General features: G+C 36.8%; 1 protein-coding gene across 1 annotated transcript; it reads right to left on the bottom strand.

Moving 5' to 3' along the window:
- Window positions 1-9,433: 9,433 nt before the first annotated feature.
- On the bottom strand, window positions 9,434-23,052 carry LOC139820603 (cytochrome P450 4C1-like). Its single transcript, XM_071790997.1, has 7 exons — window positions 23,008-23,052; window positions 12,561-12,675; window positions 12,248-12,354; window positions 12,098-12,166; window positions 10,527-10,695; window positions 9,880-10,059; window positions 9,434-9,804 (listed from the first exon to the last, which is right to left on the bottom strand). Exons 1-7 carry the CDS (start codon window positions 23,035-23,037, stop codon window positions 9,626-9,628), a joined length of 849 nt encoding a protein of 282 aa, XP_071647098.1. The 5' UTR covers window positions 23,038-23,052; the 3' UTR covers window positions 9,434-9,625.
- Window positions 23,053-23,142: the final 90 nt, after the last annotated feature.

Raw genomic sequence — 23,142 nt, 5'->3', positions numbered from 1 at the left:
TATACTATTACTATATATTAACTCCTTGATACACACAACTGTTAAAATACGATAACAATTGCTCAAAAGCGTCAACAATAAACTTTGATAGATTCGATTCGAGTATCGACTTTACATGCCTTCTTTAGATATGACTAGATTATAGCGCACGCTTCACGCGCGCCTTGTAATGTTTTTTTATTTTTTATTATCTATGTAAAAAACATTTGTACACTCGATCAATCGACTGAATCGAGACAATCAATCACGTTTGCAATAATTCAGCCAACTTCAGGGTTTCATACCGCTTTTATAATGCCCGTTCTAGACTGGAGGATGAGCCGACTCTCGGCTCATCCGCCTTCTATAGTGTACGTGACATAAACTATACATAAGCTATAGATTTTTACCCGTCTACACCACTCACTCGGATGAGCCGAGAGTCGGCTCATCCTCCAGTCTAGAACGGGCATAAGAGGATGATAATGATGATTCTTTAAAAAATTGCTTATACAAGCAATATAAATAATATCACCAATACAAAGGTTATCGAAATGGTTAGAACATTACAAGTATCGCATATGATATGCATCATTGATATTAAAATGAATAAACAGATTAATATAGAATAATAAATGTGCCGTATCTATTATATATTTAACGGCGATCTGAAAACTTTTTCAACTTTTTTTTATTTCTTCTTTTATTGTTAGTGCAATGTCAGCACAAACGGTAATATAATACACTTTATAATAAAAAAAAATATTTTAATATTGTATAAATTGTAGTGATTGCATTGTCACCTTTCCGCCGAGAATGCTCTAGAGTCTATATATAGAGTCTAGAGTCTAAACGCTCATACATAGAAATATCAAGAGGCACGGTGTCAAGTAGGTACACGCGCAGCGCGAGGCACTACCGTGTATATTTATGCGAGCAGGAGAATTTTTAGTATGTTCAGATTTTTAATATGTTTCGATTTTCTTGTACGGTTGCAATTTCCGAAAGAGTGCGCTAACGATCAAGCCTCGCAGATACATTTTGAGAGAGGGATAACACGTGGCTCCGCGGTGGTTGCGAGAGTGATTTTATTAACTTAAAGGTCCGTGATTCGATTCCGGCCCGACCTTCATTTCGCGTATACCTCGTTTAATGGATTTTCTTTAATGGGAAGTTAAAGATTTAAAATGCATTTGGATTAATAATACGTTTAAAGTTGAATATACACTTAGAGAACGAACAGCAAACGTGGATAATCGCATTTGTGTTCTTTGATTGCTTGTTCTTTTTTTCCTTTGCACCAAATACTAGAATTCGATTAGATTCGGTGTTTGCTGCATGTAGCAATTTTAGATTTTTCATTATATCTGTTGAATAATTGACAACGAACGTTTGCGTTCACTGTTTGTTCGGTGTTTGTTCGCTAAGTGTATATCCAGCTTAAGAGTTTGAAAAGTTATTGTTGGCATATTGCAAGTGATAGACGGTAAGAGCTTAGTAAGACCAGACTCAGCGTCAGTTCTTATACTTTAAATTAAAAAAAAAAGATGCATTGAGAGAGTGAGAGAGTTTTCGAGCCAAAAGATTAGCTCTACGAAAAAAATAAAAGAGACCTATTTGTGTAGATCGAATTCCAAGATAAACAACTTCCATTTGAATTTTTTCGCAACTGTATCCGTTTTCGAAAAATTCAGCAAAAACGTTTTTGAGGGACAGTTTTTTTGAAAGTCCTTTTAAAAAATTAAGCAACAGTGGTGGAAGGGTCAGATTTTTAGTACGGTGGTCACCACAAAGAACTATTCTGACTAATTCTAATCAAATTATCACTATTATTAAAAGAATTTTAACTTTTTTTTGTGTCCTTTGTGCTTGTATTGTGGAATATTGGGAATTTGGCCACTTTGACTCCCCGTATCTCCAAAATTATCCTCAACTTAAAATTTGCTGAAATTAATGTCCCATCATGTAGTACTGTTTGGCATACAATTCGATTCGAATTTAGAAGGCCACAAAATTGGTTAAGGGTCATTCTCTATTTCCTCCATATTTGTTTCATAAACTGTTCAACACTTTTTAAGAGTTTTCTTTTTATAATAAATAAATTATTGCAGTTACTAATGACCTATCCTCAAAGAAGAACTGTTTATTTATTATTTACTGCAATATCTTTTAGGTGGTACAGGTTCGACGCTCATGTACTGATACTTCATTTCATTGAACTTTTATTTGTGAAACATCGCAGAGGTCAGGCTTCTATCGCTCTGTTGTTGCGACATTATTAAATACGCATTGTATTTAATATCGTACAAAGTATGACGAAGCCACGTAATCTGTGTATCTTAGTAATTATTTTACCGAACAAATCTAAGTGCTATAAGAGAATAGCAATGAGAAAAGAAGAAAAAGAAAAAGGAGGCCAGTAAAATGGCCAGATGTGACAGGGAATGCAAGAAGAGCATTTCATAACTTATTATTTATTATTTATAAAAATAATTGTTCGTTTTCGCTGCAATGCAGTTTTATATATTGTGTAATGAAATATCATGTACAATAAAATATTGTAATACTTTATTGACTATAGGGTAACTTGGGGGAATATGCCAGTGTGGAGAATATGTCACTCGTTATGTTTAACAAAGCTACGGCTAGGAGCGTTGTTGTAAATACTGTGAAATTGTTAAAAATATTATATCTGACGTTTTGCTCAAGTTTTACTTACTTCTTGTCAGTATTATAGTTTTTATGGGATAAGTACAGTATGACAAGTATGACAACGTGCTTTTTAGAATTTTCTTAGTGTTTTATATAAGATATATTCTTCCAGCATTACACTATTTTTAACTCAATCAGCTTGTTGTTCTATTAATATTGATTAGGATGAAAGTATTCAGTACGTCGCCGATTCGTTTTACTGGCAATCGTATGATACAGGCTCATTTTAATATAAAACTGCATCTTGAGAGAATATGCCACTACTTAGATAGGGGTAAAATGCCAGTACTGTTTACAACAAACTTCACAGAAAGCTGTTTTACAAACTGTTTTATTTTAGTAATTGTGGCTAGAAAAAGTATCATAGAAGATATATATTTAGAAACAAATTCTTGAATAAAGACATACGGTTGCGGAAGTAAATATAAAAAATTTACTGACAATGTTACTAATGTAGCTTTTGCAGTATTTCGCCAGTAGCAGAATACTGCTAGTATTATAGGTTAGGAAGCTGTAAACAGTATTGTAAGGAAGCGCTATAGGTTATGCAGCGAGGTGGCGCGCACAGCGGCAACCTCGCCTGTCATTGGTCGCGTAGATGAGCTGTAAGGAAGCGCAGCGAGGTGGCGCGCACAGCGGCAACCTCGCCTGTCATTGGTCACGTAGATATACCGCGTACGGCTCGAGCTGTGATAGGATAAGAGCGCAGGCAAGGGCTGTGATAGGACAAGAGCGCTAGAAGGGGAGACACGAACGCGGGAAAGGGCCCTGAGGCCATTAGCCATTGTAACACCGGCGAAAGCAGATCTCAAATATACAGACTGCTAAAGAATACGAATACTGGTTATTTGTCCAAGCCTCGTCCCATCGGTCGCCCATCCCAGATCCTGGCACCGGAGTCTTACAGCATCAGAAGTGGGATGTACGCGTGCTTTGGACAGCGCAGTTTTTCTTTTCGAACGACAAATATCGCGGCTCTCCCGTTACGAAGACTGTAGAAAATTTCGCGTGTGCTTACAATTTGTGGTGCGCGTTCAAGGTTCTCCCGTTGTCACGAAGACTGAAGAGATTATCCGTGGCCGACCACGCTCAGGCAAGACGGCAATCAACGTCGTCTGTGCTCGCGATTCTTCCGTTGTCGCTAGACTGTGAAGATTTCTCAAGCGCACGCAATATTTCTCTCGTTGTCAGACTGTGGAGATTCCCGCGAGTGAAAAACTATGTCGGTTTCCGATACTTCGATTGAGGTAGTGAAGGAGCGACTCACGCAGATGTCTTTTATACAACTACAAGAAGAAGCCAAAAAATATGGAATCAGCTTGTCCACCGACAATACGGAACGATGGATAGATGCTATCATCGACCGCCTAATAAGAAGCAATCAGGAGAAAGAAAAACAGAACCAGTCTCAAGAGGCCGGTAGTGAAGTCGATATACCAAGCTCATCGGCGGCAAGCAACACACCAGAGGCAGCCCCAGAAATTTACATATTTGACAGCGGTTCACAATCCTCAGCAGCAAACAAATCAACGTCACAGCCTTACATGCTGCTGGTAGAGCAAATGCGTTTGCAAAGAGAAGAACAGATACGCTTGCAAAAAGAACAAATGGCACAGCAGCAGGGGCTGTTGCAGCAACTAGCCCAGCAACAAGCTCTGATGCAGCAGATGTTTACGGCGATGAATATGAGCGGGAGACCTTCACAAACTCAAGATCTCTCTTCTACCGAATTCGATATCCAAAATGGTCGAAATCCTAACACGCAACATGTTGCAGAACCTTCGGTGGCAGCCATCGGCCACTCAGTCAAGTTCTTGTCTTCGGCAATTCCCTCTTTTGGCGGTACGGAAGAAGAGGATGTATCTCTATGGTTGGAAAAAATTGAATCCATTGCCGCGAATTACAACTTATCGCCAGTAACCAGGTTATCTGCGGCCACGACCAAATTAAACAAGGCAGCGCGCCGATGGTTCGATCTGTGTACAGGGGACGTCAATGGTTCCTGGGACGCCTTCAAGGAGGCCATCGTCAAGAGATTTAAAAGAAGAGTCTTATTTAATGTGGTAATGCAGAAAATCAACAATCGTATATGGAACTTTTCTGCAGAATCATTCCAAGACTACGCAATGGATAAACTGGCGTTAATACAACCACTTAGATTACGAGACGAAGATATCATCCATTTACTGATAAGTGGAATTACCAATTTTTCCATGAAATCAGCAGCAGCTACAATCCACACCGATTCAGTGGATTACTTCTTGGAAGAGATGCATCACCTAACCTCAGTCTGTGGTGTTCCTAAAAGTGCCAAATTTGACAAGCTCAAAGAACCTTCTGTCAAACCTGTCAAACCAAAGGATATAGGTGACGCCGAGGGGAGCAGCAATTCACAGAAGCAAGAAATTTTCTGCGTATATTGCCGTAATAAAGGTCATCTTAGGGATGATTGTATTAAACTAAAGAAGAAAGAGCAAGCGAAGATCTCGACGTCTCCGACGACCCCACCGGTAGCAGCAGTTGCCACAGGGATAGCGAGAGCGACATCTACGGAATCGCTAAGCGATAACAACGGTATGACAATTGTCACTGACGAAACAGTCATTAATGTTGTACAAATTAATAATACTAAATGTAAGTTAGTTGCGTTAATCGATACGGGCAGTCCGGTTTCTTTTATTTGTCAAACAGCTTATGATAAATTTTTTGACTCGCTTACAGAGACTAATCGGGCTAATCAAATGTATAAAGCATTAAATAATACACCAATATCCACAGATGGAACGGTATCGACTGTTATTAAATTAGAAGCTCTACCTAACTTAATAGCTTCAATTGATTTGCAGATTCTAAAAAACGATCTCACGGCAGTTGATCTGATTATCGGTAGAGATTTTCTCTCAAAACATGAGATTTCTATCACTATTAACTCATCAAAGAAGGAGTTGAATAAGCGAGTCGAGTTATTTTCAGAGGTTGCATCTGCAGATATTTTGGAAAATCCAACTGAGAGTCCTAAATTGTTTTTCTCAGATATCACAACAGATTTTGATTCTTCCGTTAAACAGAGATTAAGCGAAATGCTCCAAGAAATAGAGGAAACTGACATTCCTCTGGTAGACGACGACTATTCAATAAAAGTAAACCTAAAGGACGACTCAATTTTTGCATATGCACCAAGGAGGTTTGCATGGTCAGAGCGCGAACAAATTAGGGAAATTACGGACGACCTGTTGAAAAGAGGCATTATTAAACATAGCAAGTCACCTTACTGCGCTAGAGTAGTACTGGTACGGAAAAGAAATGGTTCAATGCGGCTTTGTATAGATTTAAGGCCCCTTAATAGTAGAGTGGTAAAACAAAAGTGCCCATTTCCACACATAGAAGATTGTATAGCGGATTTGAGCAATAAATCAGTCTTTACGCTTCTAGATCTAAAAGATGGTTTCCATCATATCAAAATTCATCCGGAGCATACGAAGTATTTTGCATTTGCCACTCCGGATGGCCAGTTTGAGAACTTATATCTCCCTTTTGGTTACTGTGAAGGGCCAGCAGAATTTAGAAAACGGCTTGTGGAAATTTTGGATGCCTTATTAAGAGCACGCAAAATCATTTTATACATGGACGATATTTTAATTGCAACTGAAACAATTGAGGAAAACTTAGCCATATTGAAGGAAGTGATGTTATTGCTCAAAAAATACAATTTTCAATTGAACTATAGTAAATGTTTTTTCTTAAGAACAACTGTTGAATATTTAGGGTATAACATTTCCCCTGCAGGAATTTCATTAAGCTCTAGGCATATTGAGGCTGTCAGAAAATTTGCACTACCGAGAAAAATTATAGAGTTGCAAAGATTTCTTGGGTTAACCAACTACTTTAGAAAGTTCATTAAAGATTATGCTTCCAAGGTCAAGCCCCTTACTGATTTGTTAAAAAAGTCTTCGACCTTCAAATTAGATAAAAATTGTATTGCAGCTTTCGAATCTCTGAAAAAAGAATTAACTTCATCCCCCGTCCTTTGTGTTTATAATCCGCGTGCAACAACAGAAATTCATACCGATGCTAGTGCTATAGCTATTGCTGGCATTTTACTGCAAAAGCAGGAATCTAACAATTGGGCACCGGTTGCTTATTACAGTCAGTGTACTAACAAGGCTGAGAAAAACTATCACAGTTTTGAGCTTGAAATGCTCGCTATTGTAAAAACAATAGAAAGATTCCATATTTATCTATACGGTCTTCATTTTTCAGTAGTCACTGACTGTAGAGCAGTAGTCCATGCAATTAATAAGGCTTGTTTGAACCCTAGGATCGCAAGATGGATATTAAAGTTGCAGGACTACAGATTTAAGGTTGAGCATCGGGATGGACGGCGTATGGCGCATGTGGATGCTTTAAGTAGAGTCGTTGGTTTTACAGACTCTATTCCCTTAGAAAAAGAACTACAGTATAGACAGCTACAGGACCCCAAATTAAAACTAATTGCGGAGAAACTCGAGCAGGAGGAGAGTGATGAATTTGAATTGATCGACGGGCTTGTCTTTAAAAAGGGTATTTACAGACATAGATTTGTAGTTCCCGAGGTAATGATAACTAACATAATTCACGTATATCACGATGATATGGCGCATTGCGGATTTGAAAAGACCGTTCAAGGTTTAGCAAATAACTATTGGTTCCCGTCTTTCAAAAAGAGAATTCGAAATTATATTGATAATTGTATAACATGTTTAATAGCGAATTCGGCTTCAAATTCACGTGAAGGTGAACTCCAAGTTACAGATACGCCGTCGCTACCTTTTGAGATTTGTCATATTGATCATTTTGGTCCGATCAAAGAATCGGCTGATGGCTATAAGCACATTTTAGTTATTATAGACGCTTTCTCTCGTTTTACTTGGCTCTCGCCAGTTAAAACAACAAGTTCGAGAGAGGTAATTAAAGCATTATCTAATTTATTTCACAATTTTTGTTTTCCGGGTACAATCATATCCGACAGGGGTACGGCGTTCACCTCACTGGAGTTTGCTAATTTCCTCAAAATATATAATATTAAGCATCATCTAGTCGCAGTGGCGGCCCCATGGGCTAATGGGATGGTTGAGAGAGTCAATAGATTTCTCAAGTCTTCCCTCAAGAAATTGGTAGATGAACAACAATTTTGGAACATTCATTTGGACACAGTCCAATATGTGATGAACAATACGTACCATAAGTCTTTAGGAGCTTCTCCCTCTAAGATTCTTCTTGGCATTGAACAACGTAATAACGCTGATGTAAAATTAGTGGATTTTCTTAGGGAAATCGCTGGAATTGAGCTCGATATTCAAAAAAGCAGAGAAGCGAGTCGGGACTTAGCACTAGAGGCCACGAATAAAATCAAAGAATATAACAAGATTTATTATGACGAAAGACATAAAAAGCCTACCAAATATGAGGAAGGCGATCTCGTTCTTATTAGAGATACTTATCTTAAACCGGGTGAGGACAAAAAATTAAAGTCTAATTATAAAGGACCATATCGAATTGCTAAAGTTTTAGATAAGAACAGGTATGTAGTCAAAGATATACCAGGATATAATATAACTTCTAGAGTATACGATACGATTCTCTCTTCCGATCGCATTAAACCATGGATCAAGCCGATAAATTAATAAGGATAAGTTAACTTTAAACCTGGCTGTAATTTAATATAAGTAATTATAATTTTAAATTAGATATTAGTTTCGCGTCTAGGGAATAAGCAAAGACATTATTTTTTTTTTAAGTATGCGCATATAACAATATAAACATAAATGTATATTATCTTTATATTTTTTTTTGGTTTACTAAAATATAAGCATTCGAGGCGAATGCCTAGGCCAGGATGGCCGAAGCTGTAAGGAAGCGCTATAGGTTATGCAGCGAGGTGGCGCGCACAGCGGCAACCTCGCCTGTCATTGGTCGCGTAGATGAGCTGTAAGGAAGCGCAGCGAGGTGGCGCGCACAGCGGCAACCTCGCCTGTCATTGGTCACGTAGATATACCGCGTACGGCTCGAGCTGTGATAGGATAAGAGCGCAGGCAAGGGCTGTGATAGGACAAGAGCGCTAGAAGGGGAGACACGAACGCGGGAAAGGGCCCTGAGGCCATTAGCCATTGTAACACCGGCGAAAGCAGATCTCAAATATACAGACTGCTAAAGAATACGAATACTGGTTATTTGTCCAAGCCTCGTCCCATCGGTCGCCCATCCCAGATCCTGGCACCGGAGTCTTACAGTATAAACAAAATATTGAAAAAATGTTAAAAAAATGACGAAAAAATATTGAAAAATATTTAATAAACACGTTTATTTCATGCGCTAAGAATATTATAGGCTACGTACTTAATATTTTGCAAAATTGCATTCCGAATAATGTATACTACTTGTAGCATACAGAGTACTATTTGAAATGCGAAGAAAGTAATAAAAATATTCTTTTACATGTTTTTAGACAAGAATGCCCTTCTAAAGTTAAATTACTCTAAATGTTTGTATATGTGGATTATTACCCACATGGATGAGTAATATGCCACTTTGCAACACTTTTGTATTTCTTTCTTTTTAATAGTAAACATTCAAAATATTTCATTTAAACCATATATAAATAACAGATAAAAGAAGAAAAAAGAAGACCAGTATGTAAAGATACCTCAAAAAGAAAGAGAAATAGGAAAAAAATTATATTTTTCGTGTGGCATATTCCCCCGAGTTACCTTATAATAAAATAATTATTTATTTAATATATATTATACATTTATTACATTTTATTTATATTTTTATTTTGTGACCGATTATGACACGTGTGCAAAGTGTTACTATTACGGAGCTATTAACAATTATTGTGTAAGCAAATAAAACCTTTTCTTAGCCTTTTATAATCTTTATTAAGTCGATATTTGTTTCAAGGGCTTGCTTTTGTTTTACAGACAGGGATAAATTTTACACGAAGTGGCTGAGCAGGGCGAAGTACCAAATCAAGCTGCATCCGAAGATTCTTTAAATAATCAATAGGCTCCAAGTAGAAATTGTGTACCAGAGGAGCTATCATGGCCTTCATTTCCAGCATAGCAAATCGTTGACCTACAATTTGGTACATCGTAATCTGTTAATATAACATGGTATTATACATATCAGGATATAAAAAATACAGTTTACCGATGCAGTTACGTGGACCAGCACTGAATGGTAAATACGAATAAGGATGACGATGTCGGATCTTCTCAGGCAAGAATCTATCAGGATCAAATTCTTCTGGATTCGACCAAAAATTAGGATCTCTGTGGACTCCATAAATGTTAAGAAGCAAGAATGTTCCAGCAGGTACCAAATATGACTCTAAAGAGCATATCGTACAATAATTAAGATTTAGAAATAATAATTTAAGCTGTATTCTCTCAAATTTTAAAACTGAATATATACACTGAAAAGATGTCTAATAATCCAGGCTTAGCTGATGTTACCAAGAACCTTCGTTATCACAAACTTACCAAGAATTTTTGTTTTAGTATGAATCTAATGCAACATAGAAATAGTTGCCTATAGTTTGCAAGATAAAAAATATAATGTAATTATTATTTAAATTTTATTAAGCATTACTTGTTTTACATTATTTTCTCAAAATATTATACGTTGTATTAGATGGAGCTTTGTATATAAAATTTTAAAATATTATAGAAATAAACTTATCAGTAAAAATATACAAATTTTTGAATTTTTGAAATATACGGGAATGTTGCCTTTTAATGACGTGTGGCGTAATTATTTAAAAATTTATACAAGAAAAAAATTGATTAGATGCATACGTAATTTTACGTCTTCTCCAGCAATTCGTGATATTGCAAATACGCTGGGATATAAGCGCAATGCTTCTTTTATACATCTGTCCAAATATGGTAGGTCTTGCAATAATTTCATAGTAAACTTCTGCTCATTTTTTTGCAAGGCAGTATTGACTTCGTTCCTGACACGATCCTGTATCATCATTGTTAATTAAAAGGCTTCTCTTGTTATTGTGATGTTTATACGTGGAAAAAAATATATCTAGGAAATATTTATTTTACAAATGTTTTGATTAATTTATTTGAAATATGTGTATATAATAAATTGCACTTAAGGTGGTATGTCCATATAACCTATGAAAACAGATCGATGCAGTTTTTTCAGTAAAAGTAATTAAGCAACTGACGAATCTTCATGCTAAATTTGAAATGGATTGACCGTGTAGTTTCCGAGATATTATTGTCTAAAAATATGCTTTTTTCCCTATCTTAAGCATTGCGTTTATGGCGGACGACGCGTGAGAGACCGTAATTTTGAGATAAATTGATGGTAGTAAATTATAGAAAAGACAGATCAGGTTGAAAATTAGAATAAAAACAGAGGAGTGTCTTCCGAATCATATGGTACCAAAGCCAACAATCTCAACCGTATAGAATGTTCACAAAATTAGTTAAAAGACATCGATTTCAGTCCATTCCTCACTGTGATCACAAACTTTCGGATATATGGCAACGTCGCGCTTTGAATTCATAACGCGAGTTGCATAGGTTAAAACGCGGTTGTTCGTTCATGATATAAAAGTAAATGTTGCACTTAAATAAAATTAACCTCTAAGTTTATTGCTCCGAACGATACACGTGCAACCATTTGTTTACATGAATGTTGCGACGTTGCCACATCTGAAGCTCTTCTGTACTACGCTAAGAAAATTGGACTATTTTCATTCGCCTCTTTTTTATTATTGATTATTTATTCGATTTGTGATATACAATCATTTTGAGAAATTCATTAATGAATTTAGTCGACTATGAAAGTGTATGAAATTAGAAGTTTTAAAATGAGGTTTATTTTGACTCACATAGTCGCGAATAAACCACCTTAAGATATAATAAAATATTTGAAATATGTGCTTACGCTTAAGTGTGTGCGTGCGAATATTTTCTATACATCTATTAATTCAAAAAAGCAAATTGTGTACATATACACATATACAAACTTAAAAAATATTTAAAGAGTCAGATATTGATTCGTATTTAATCGTCTGTTTGTATACATTTTCTTTGCAGCCTCGGAGTGTATACGTGGGTCTATCACGATGGACGCTTTTTTTCTCTAAAGTATTTTAAAAAAATCTGTTGAAAAAAAATTCAAGAAATTTCTGTCTACACTGTAGTTGAAGATTTTATAATCATTTCGATAAACATCGTTAATTTATTATTTTCTGGAAAGCTCGCAAGTTTTATAGTTATAAGCAAATATCATTTTGGCTCGGACGCCATAAACTCACGTATACAGACGGAAGATTAATAAATAACTTTTGGAATCAATTAATTAATTTCTTTGTCTTGGAATAGCAATTTACATTTGAAGATACCTGAATGTTTTTATGCTCAGCTAATAGTGCCGAAATGAAGCACAGACCCATCGCTGTAGTATCATGACCCTATAATCGTATACATCAATGCATTATAATATATGTATCTATAAATAATGAATAAGAGAGGTTACAAAAGAAATTATGTACCTCAAACATAAAAGTGTCAACTTCCTCCCTAATATCTGAATCAGTCATAAGGCCATCACGAGATGCCGCTATTAGAAGATCCAACATTGCAAGCCGTTTTCTTCGTACTAAATCGAAATATGTAAATACGTTTATATCAAATTAACAGCTCAATTCTTCTGCGACGTTTTCATTACATAAACTTGACGTTATAAATTTAAACTATAAGTATAATATTTATAAGTTGTAAAATATAATATAATAAAATATAATATTAATAAAATTAAACACCAACCAGATTTAAAGAATAGCAATAACTGATTAAATTACGTACTTCTTACCGGTTCTGCGTCATCTCTCTTTGCCGACGTGTCATTATCAAAATTTTTAAATATTTTTAAATATTGACCATTAGTGCGATCATGATAAACTTTTCTTTCAGCAATTATCTATGTATAAAATACATTAACATTATAATGGTTCTTCTATAAATACGTTAATAATGTGTTGTTAACATTTACAAATTATAATTTTTCTACACTATAATTACGTTGTAATTTTTTTGTATTGTAATAATTCTAAATAAATAATATTTAAATATTATATTAAAAAGCATTTTTGCATACTTGTTTAGTAAATCCATGTAATATCTTCAGCATCTTCTTTTGCTCTTTACCTTTTGACGTCAACGAGAATATCCAATCGCTGTGCAGCCATTGCCTAAATAGTCTAAATAATTAATAAATGTTAGGCATGTTACTTTAAGAAGATAATAATGTAAATTTGGAAAACATATATTTCTTTAAGTTTTTTATATATTTTTACAATTAGTTTTATTTCATTAACTATGTAAAAAGAGAATACATTAAAACACTAATAAAATTATGCTAGAGACATATGCAAAATCTTATACATATATAGTAAAAATATTACACCTTTTTTTAACTATTTATTTTTAAATTTGTTTCTATTTCTTTTTAAATAGATAATTTAACATACACGTAATTTATACATTTCTAATCAATAAAAGTGGTAATTTACCTTTACATTAAGTATTGTATTATTATACTTACCTGTTCATATAATTATACAATACGAATTCATATTTTAATTAAGACAGAATATGGATATACAGTTATTTATAACTAATAAAACATGAATTATTATACCTGTAAATAAAAAGTTCTCCCATCCGATGAACCGCTTCTCGATACTGCTGCTGGAAATCACCGAGGTCTCGTAAAGAAGTGCCCATGGCAGTTTCTGCAAACGCATTTGTAAAAGTATCAAGATAATATTATCATATATTATTTTAAAAGTATGTGTGGCTGTCAAAATTCATCAATATCTATGTTGTGACATTGATACTTACAGTTTTAAAATTTTGATTTTAGTCTAATTTTATTTATCAATAGCAATAAAATTTACAGTTAAAATATTCAGTTATGAACACATCATACCACATATTGCATTCAGCGTATGTTCACTAAAAAATGGTATTAAATTTTTCACAACTGTGCTTTCTGCATTTTTCAAAGATTTGGACATGTTTTCACCTTCTTCGATCAAAATCTGAATAAACTGCTGTAATATATTAAAATGAAATGTGGGAGTTAATATCTTTCGTCGTGAATGCCACTTGGCGCCTGAAACATAAATAACATGTTAAACAATTGTGGAATATCAATGTGAAACAAACATTGCAGTGAGATATGTATATTTTGGGAGGGTCCCGTTTGCCTACAAAACGATTGCCTACAGGTTCGTTTGCACACACCCATTGCACACAATCCCGATAGCACACATTTCAAATTGCCTACAGAGCGATTGCCTACAGGCATTATTGCGCACATATTTCTTTGTCTACACGATCATATTGCGCACAGCGCATTGCACACACGACCGTATTGCACACAGCGCATTGCGCACACGACCGTATTGCACACAGCGCATTGCACACACGACCGTATTGCACACAGCGCATTGCACACATGGCTGTTATTGCACACACGACTGTATTGCACACAGTGCATTGTAAAAACGGCTGTATTGCATACAGCGTATTGCACGCAGCGCATTGCACACATGGCTGTATTGCACACAGCGCATTGCACACACGACCGTATTGCTCACAGCACATTGCACACACGGCCATATTGCACACAGCGCATTGCACACATGGCTGTATTGCACACAGCGCATTGCACACACGACTGTATAGCTCACAGCGCATTGCACACACGACCGTATTGCACACAGCGCATTGCACACATGGCTGTTATTGCACACACGACCGTATTGCACACAGCGCATTGCGCACACGACCATATTGCACACACGGCCGTATTACACACACGGCCGTATTGCACACACGACCGTGTTGCACACACAGCCGTATTGCACACACGGCTGTATTGCACACACGGCCGTATTGCACACACGACCGTGTTGCACACACAGCCGTATTGCACACACGGCCGGGTTGCACACACGACCGTATTGCACACACGACCGTATACTTTCCACGCGAACCGAGGTTCACGCACACCCCCCCCGTGCTTTCGGGGGAGGTGCAGTAGTCCCGAAATAGTTCACGCATACACTTTCCACGCGAACCGAGGTTCACGCACACCCCCCCCCCCGTGCTTTCGGGGGAGGTGCGGTAGTCCCGAAATAGTTCACGCATACACTTTCCACGCGAACCGAGGTTCACGCACACCCCCCCGTGCTTTCGGGGGAGGTGCGGTAGTCCCGAAATAGTTCACGCATACACTTTCCACGCGAACCGAGGTTCACGCACACCCCCCCCGTGCTTTCGGGGGAGGTGCGGTAGCCCCGAAATAGTTCACGCATACACTTTCCACGCGAACCGAGGTTTACGCACACCCTCCCCTGCTTTTGGGGGAGGTGCGGTAGCCCCGAAATAGTTCACGCATACACTTTTCACGCGAACCGAAGTTCACGCACACCCCCCCGTGCTTTCGGGGGAGGTGCGGTAGTCCCGAAATAGTTCACGCATACACTTTCCACGCGAACCGAGGTTCACGCACACCCCCCCTGCTTTCGGGGGAGGTGCGGTAGCCCCGAAATAGTTCACGCATACACTTTTCACGCGAACCGAGGTTCACGCACACCCCCCCCCCCGTGCTTTCGGGGGAGGTGCGGTAGTCCCGAAATAGTTCACGCATACACTTTCCACGCGAACCGAGGTTCACGCACACCCCCCCCCCCGTGCTTTCGGGGGAGGTGCGGTAGTCCCGAAATAGTTCACGCATACACTTTCCACGCGAACCGAGGTTCACGCACACCCCCCCCGTGCCTTCGGGGGAGGTGCGGTATCCCCGAAATAGTTCACGCATACACTTTTCACGCGAACCGAGGTTCACCGGCCCGAAAGCAGGGGGGGGTGTGCGTGAACCTCGGTTCGCGTGAAAAGTGTATGCGTGAACTATTTCGGGGCTACCGCACCTCCCCCGAAAGCAGGGGGGGGTGTGCGTAAACCTCGGTTCGCGTGAAAAGTGTATGCGTGAACTTTTCATGCGTGGAAAGTTAATATGCGAGATGCCACATGGGTTAGATGATGCGCTTTAAACAGTTAAATACTTTTGAAGCGCGTCATCTAACCTACGTATTTTCCAAACTTTTTTTGTTAATAACTTTTTAACGAATAACGAGCGACGGCTAAAACCTTCTGAAGGTCACTTGGGGTCATGACCTTGACAACATATATCAAGGTCATTGAAATCGGTAATACGGCCGTGTGTGCAACACGGCCGTGTGTGCAATACGGTCGTGTGTGCAACACGGCCGTGTGTGCAATACGGTCGTGTGTGCAACACGGCCGTGTGTGCAATACAACCGTGTGTGCAATACGGCTGTGTGTGCAACATGGACGTGTGTGCAATACGGCCGTGTGTGTAATACGGCCGTGTGTGCAATATGGTCGTGTGCGCAATGCGCTGTGTGCAATACGGTCGTGTGTGCAATAACAGCCATGTGTGCAATGCGCTGTGTGCAATACGGTCGTGTGTGCAATGCGCTGTGAGCAATACAGTCGTGTGTGCAATGCGCTGTGTGCAATACAGCCATGTGTGCAATGCGCTGTGTGCAATACGGTCGTGTGTGCAATGCGCTGTGAGCAATACGGTCGTGTGTGCAATGCGCTGTGTGCAATACAGCCATGTGTGCAATGCGCTGCGTGCAATACGCTGTATGCAATACAGCCGTTTTTACAATGCACTGTGTGCAATACGGTCGTGTGTGCAATAACAGCCATGTGTGCAATGCGCTGTGTGCAATACGGTCGTGTGTGCAATGCGCTGTGTGCAATACGGTCGTGTGCACAATGCGCTGTGTGCAATACGGTCGTGTGTGCAATGCGCTGTGCGCAATATGATCGTGTAGACAAAGAAATATGTGCGCAATAATGCCTGTAGGCAATCGCTCTGTAGGCAATTTGAAATGTGTGCTATCGGGATTGTGTGCAATAAGTGTGTGCAATCGAACCTGTAGGCAATCGTTTTGTAGGCAACTGGAGCCCTCCCTATATTTTTTACTTAATTTGAAATTTATTGATTTTTAATAATCATATTACAAATGTATTTTTTTTGTGATATGTGTTTAAACTTTTACGACGGCACATTGTGTAATATAACTAGTCCAGTCATTTGGTAGTTTTACCTGGAAAGTTTTCCGGGAGTTTTGAAAATTAATAATTTTATATATTTCGATGTGCTCTTTCCGAATTTCAACTTTGCCACCTCGTATCTTTGCCGCTCGTGCCGCCATATTGGAAAAATGACGCCTAAAAGCAGTTTTTTGACAATATCTCCTTTCCGACTCATTCCACGATAAAAACATTTATATACAAAATAAAACTAGAGAAAATTTCCTACAATTTATGTAATAACCTTTTTTTTTCGTAAAATTAATAGTTTTGGCATACGAGCGCCGCAAAGTGTAGTTCAACACGCGTTTTGGCCTAAAAACTCATTTCCACACCACCTTGAGGTAGAGTAAGCGGCGCGTTTTTTTTACCGTGGTATCCCCAGTAGGCCTAGTCCACATGCAATTCACTATTCTAAAATTTAGCGCATTCTTCTTCGCTTCGCTGTTCTTGATGGACCAGGTGTTGCGAGTTCATCGTCATTAGTACTGATCGAAACGTCACAGACCGAAATTTCTTCCACATCATCCGCGATGGGATTATCAGTTTCATCGCAATCCTCTTTGTTCTCGATTTCATCATACGTTTGCTCGAAAATAGTCTCCGTTTCTTCCTCTTCGTCGCTATCTTGTGATGGAACTTGCGAGTTAATTATCACAGGTACCACTACAATTCGTGCATATAACTGAGCACTTTAACCCAGCCTTTCTGCATTCACAGGCTTTTTGACATTTTTTTTGACATCTTTTTTATTTATTTATTTAGTGCTCCGTTATATGCACGAATTGTAGTGGTACCTGTGATAACTCGCAAGTTCCATCACAAGATAGCGACGAAGAAGAAGAAACGGAGACTATTTTCGAGCAAACGTATGATAAAATCGAGAACGAAGAGGATTGCGATGAAAATGATAATCCCATCGCGGATGATGTGGAAGAAATTTCGGTCTGTGACGTTTCGATCAGTACTAATGACGATGAACTCGCAACACCTGGTCCATCAAGAACAGCGAAGCGAAGAAGAATGCGCTAAATTTTAGAATAGTGAATTGCATGTGGACTAGGCCTACTGGGGATACCACGGTAAAAAAAAACGCGCCGCTTACTCTACCTCAAGGTGGTGTGGAAATGAGTTTTTAAGCCAAAACGCGTGTTGAACTACACTTTACGGCGCTCGTACGCCAAAACTATTAATTTTACGGAAAAAAGGTTATTACATAAATTGTAGGAAATTTTCTCTAGTTTTATTTTGTATATCAATGTTTTTATCGTGGAATGAGTCGGAAAGGAGATATTGTCAAAAAACTGCTTTTAGGCGTCATTTTTCCAATATGGCGGCACGAGCGGCAAAGATACGAGGTGGCAAAGTTGAAATTCGGAAAGAGCACATCGAAATATATAAAATTACCAATTTTCAAAACTCCCGGAAAACTTTCCAGGTAACCTCTTCTTTTACGACCAAATGACTGGACTAAACGTATAAGAAAGAAATTTTTTTATACGCTTATTATCTTTTTTTATAATATTTATATTCAATGTAATTATATCAATTATTAATTTATTTTTATATTTAATAATACAATTATTTTTTCATGATTGATATAATATGAGATGTTGTAAACATATATGTAAATCTAATTACTGTGTGATATAATATATGTCATTCAAATTTAATTATACAGACTTATTTTATTATCAACAAAATTGAAACTTAAAAAAGGACCCCGCAACGATCTATAAGGGTTTTGACTCCCAGTCAAATTTAACAATAACGTAGGATAATATAATTCATAATATGCTGATAAAAAGTGTCTATAGGCACCAAGCCCAAAAATGGACAGTTTCCGAGATATAAGGCATTAAAAAGTGGAAAAATAAGAGTTTCAGGTTTCAGCTAATGGCAGTTTGCAACAGGAATATATCATGATAAGTCATATCTTTTTTTATACTAAACCCACACGCAGGTATAGAAAAAGAGAAAGAGAGTTGTTTGTGTATGTGTGTGTGTGTTCCCAAGGCACAGATAAGGACTCCACGATTCGTCACTCCCGTAATCACACACACACACACACACACACACACACACACACACACACACACACACACACACACACACACACACACACACACACACACACACACACACACACACACACACACGCACGCACGCACGCACGCACACGCACGCACAAAAACAACTCTTTTTCTCTTTTTCTACCTGCGTGTGGGTTTAGTATCAAAAAAGATATGACTTATCATGATATATTCCTGTTGCAAACTGCCATTAGCTGAAACCTAAAACTCTCATTTTTCCACTCTTTAATGCCTTATATCTCGGAAACCATGCCTTATATCTGTCCATTTTTGGGCTTGGTGCCTATGGACATTTTTTATCAGCATGTTATAAACTACATTATCTTACATTATTGTTAAATTTGACTAGGAGCCAAAACCCTTATGGACCGTTGCGGGGTCGTTTAATAAGAAGGCAAAGCAAAATTTAGTAAAACATGTGCCATTATTTATATTAATATCGTGATGTTACCTCCACTAGTGAGAAGACCAGTACCGAACCACGGATGTAAAACATCATAAAGAAGACTCTTTTCGATATGTTTTGTGCTGCTTAATATTGTCTAAAGTTACAGAAAATATTAAGTTAAATGTTATCAATTTGGACGCCATTTAAATAATCAATTAATTAATTTCACAAGTATTTTAAATATTCAATTATCTCTGAGAGATGAATGAAGAGATAATCATCTTTAATTTTAAATATTTAATTATTTCAGACTTTTGGCGAATAAACATATTTTTGCAAAATAAAAAACAGAGAAATAAACATTTTATCGGTAATATATCAATAATAAAAAAAAACAGAATAAAATTTCATATTTCACCTCTAAATCATTCGGATGACGGATGGATATTACGGGAAGAAAGAATCCCCAAACTTTTCCAATAGGATAAAACTCGTCAGTTAAGGTAATCAGAAACTTCCATAGTTCTTCTAAAAAATGTATGTATAATGTTTGTTATGTAAGTTTACGGAAATATTATAAATATTGATCAAAATATGTATGATTGACTTTATCGTTATATTGATATAATGTACCTAGATATTTTATTCCTCAAATAACTTCAGTAATAAAAAAATGAATGATATTGTTTAAAAATATTTACCTATAAGCTTAAATAATTCTTAAAAGTAGTTATAACGTGCAATAATATCGATAATTATATATCTCAGAGAAAAATGTTTGCAAATTTTATATTTAAAAATTTGTGTGCATAAGTGATCAAGAGACACGGTAGTGTCTCGCGCCAAGTACACGCGGAGCGAGACCGACCGTGACTCTTTTACGCGACGCGACGGGTTGCGAGTACCCGAGATGTTGAGATCTCGATAACGAGTGAACGGATCAAGTTCTAAGTAGGCTTGATCGATAGCTTGGGGTCCAATTAGGGGGGGGTTTCTCTTATAATATTCCGCTCCGTGCCCTACGAGCGGAGATATTGCGACGCAAAGTCCAAATGTGAAAATTTTTTATTAAGATACTTCTAACGCCGACGTCTTGTGTGATGACGTCATAATCAGAAACGTTACTTTCACTTTTTCGACGCTGGTGGCGCAGGTATCGCCAGTTTCGATATCGCGCGCGTATTTCGAAATTAGGTCGATAGACTTATCGGTCAGGAGGAAGATTTCTATTTAGGTATTTTAGGTAAATTAGGTATATACTTATATAAATATATATTGAGTCAATTCCTTCATGTTTATCTGGAGAGATTTCGTATCCTTACATCGTATTACCACCGCTGCCGGAAAAGAAGGTTCTCTACGCTTGGCAGAAAGTGCCGCTAGGGAATTTTTAAGTCGATTCTTATGAATCAAGCTTGAATTCGATGTCTAGGTATCCCAGGTTGCCGATGACGAGGTCCAGATAGTGCGCTTCATAGTTTTCGGTGTCCAGGTGTAATAATACGTTGAATTCGATGTCTACGTGTCCCAGGTTGCCGATGACGAGGTCCACATAGTGCGCTTCGTAGTTTTTGGTGTCTAGGTGTATTAATAACTTTAAATCTAAATGTAGGACACGTAGATATCGAATTCGAGGTATTAATACACGTAGACACCGAAAACTACGGAGCGCACTATGTGGACCTCGTCATCGGCAACGTGGGACACCTAGACATCAAATTCAACGTATTATTACACCTGGACACCGAAAACTATAGAGCGCATTATCTGAAACCCGTCATCGGCAACCTGGAACACGTGGACATCGAATTGAAGGTATTAATACACTTGGATACCGAAAACTATGAAGCGCACTATGTGGACCTCGTCATCGGCAACCTGGGTCACCTAGACATCGAATTCAATCTTAATTCATAAGAATCGACTTAAAAATTCCCTAGCGGCAAAATTAAAATTATGTCATGACATAATAAAAATTCGCTGAATTAAAATTATGTCTAGACATAATAAAAATTGGACGAATTAAAATTATGTCTAGACATAATAAAAATTGGATGAATTAAAATTATGTCTTGACATAATAAAAATTGGATGAATTAAAATTATGTCTGACAAAAATAATTCCGCATTTTTATTATGTGTATACACATAATTTTAATTCATACAATTTTTATTATGTGTACACATAATTTGTTTTCGAATAAACGTAAAACGTATTTGTTATAATATCCATTATTGAAAATCGATATGCGCGACAAAAGCTCTTGTATATCATTAATTATGTTATTATTTATTATATATATTTCTATCCATATATTTTCAGTATTATTGTTACATTAGAAAAATTATTGGCATTTAGGATACGAATCTTTTTCTGTTAGTTTGTAAGTTTTATGATTAAAAAGATCATGTCGTATTATTAACATATACCTAAGATTTATAGAATCGTTATTAATTTTATTATATATCTCAATTGCGCGAATCTCAAATATGTTTTGTAAAAATTATGCATAATATTCCTATGCAAGGATACTTGTTTAATTATTTCTTTCCATTGCATTTAAGTATAGAAAAATATACAATTTCTATGTGTTTGCACTTTATATTTAATGAGCAGGCAATTAAATATATATGATTCAATTTGCGTCTATGTCTCTTTATTGACTGACATAGTTATATACTTTTAAATCTTTTTCTTTTCTAAAATTCAATCAATTGAATAGCAAAAACTACGTTATTATATTATATATTTTTGGTACGTAGTGTGCAAATGTATTTTGAAATAAAGATTATATATTTTTTACTGAATTATTTACACACACGTGCGGTTTCAGAGAATCATTTATCGCCAACTCAAATATGTTCCTACTCAACTGTTAAAATATGAAAGATAATTTTATCTAGTTGTGACATTTGCTCGAATTCCCGAAATAATTTTCAAGGATATGAGTACGAATATATATATATCGTACTATTTAACCGTACAAAATTACCTTTTTAAAAAAAAGGTAAAAGAAGGCGCTAAGTACACGCATAGTAGTGTATATGTATTATGTTGTTACCCTGTTATGTTGTTACCTCGAAAAAAACAAAGTGGTAGTATTATACCTCCAAATAGCTTTACCCTGTACATACTGTTTATAAAATGCGTAATACTACAAAAAGGCGTGATATCAGTACAAAATTACCTTTTTTTAAAAAAAAGGTAAAAAAGGCGCCAAGTACACGCATAGTAGTGTATATGTTGTTACCTCGAAAAAAAAAGAAAGTGGTAGTATTATACATCGAAAAAACCTAAGTAACAAGTGGTAGACGTAATCTTTATATCTCGAAAAATCTTGAAAAAATCTAAGCAGTAGTATCTTTATTTCCGAAAAATTATAACCCAAGTAATACACATCACAAAATTATGTTACCTTATCAAAAAGAAGAGTCGCGCTTCAAGTGATCTATTACAATTACAAAAAAGAAATGATATCTCTTTAAATTACAGCGCCAATTACAGAGAGAACATATATATTGCCTCAAAAAATAATTGTTGCACTACTTTGAAAAATCTTTACATTGTGTCAATTAGAAAAGAATGTATGATATATTTATTTACAGGATTATTGTATGTGAAATTATAACTTACCTCGTGAAGCAAGAAGATATTGAAATGCATTTCCAACAATCGGATAACCTGATGGTCCTGGTATAAGATTGATAAGTCGCCCCTTTCTTCCATGATAATGCACATAGTAATTAAATATCAGTAGAATAAGGGTAA

This window comes from Temnothorax longispinosus, chromosome 10, assembly GCF_030848805.1.
Source record: "Temnothorax longispinosus isolate EJ_2023e chromosome 10, Tlon_JGU_v1, whole genome shotgun sequence".
NCBI classification, from domain to species: domain Eukaryota; kingdom Metazoa; phylum Arthropoda; class Insecta; order Hymenoptera; family Formicidae; genus Temnothorax; species Temnothorax longispinosus.
This window is presented reverse-complemented; position numbering and strand designations above follow the sequence as displayed.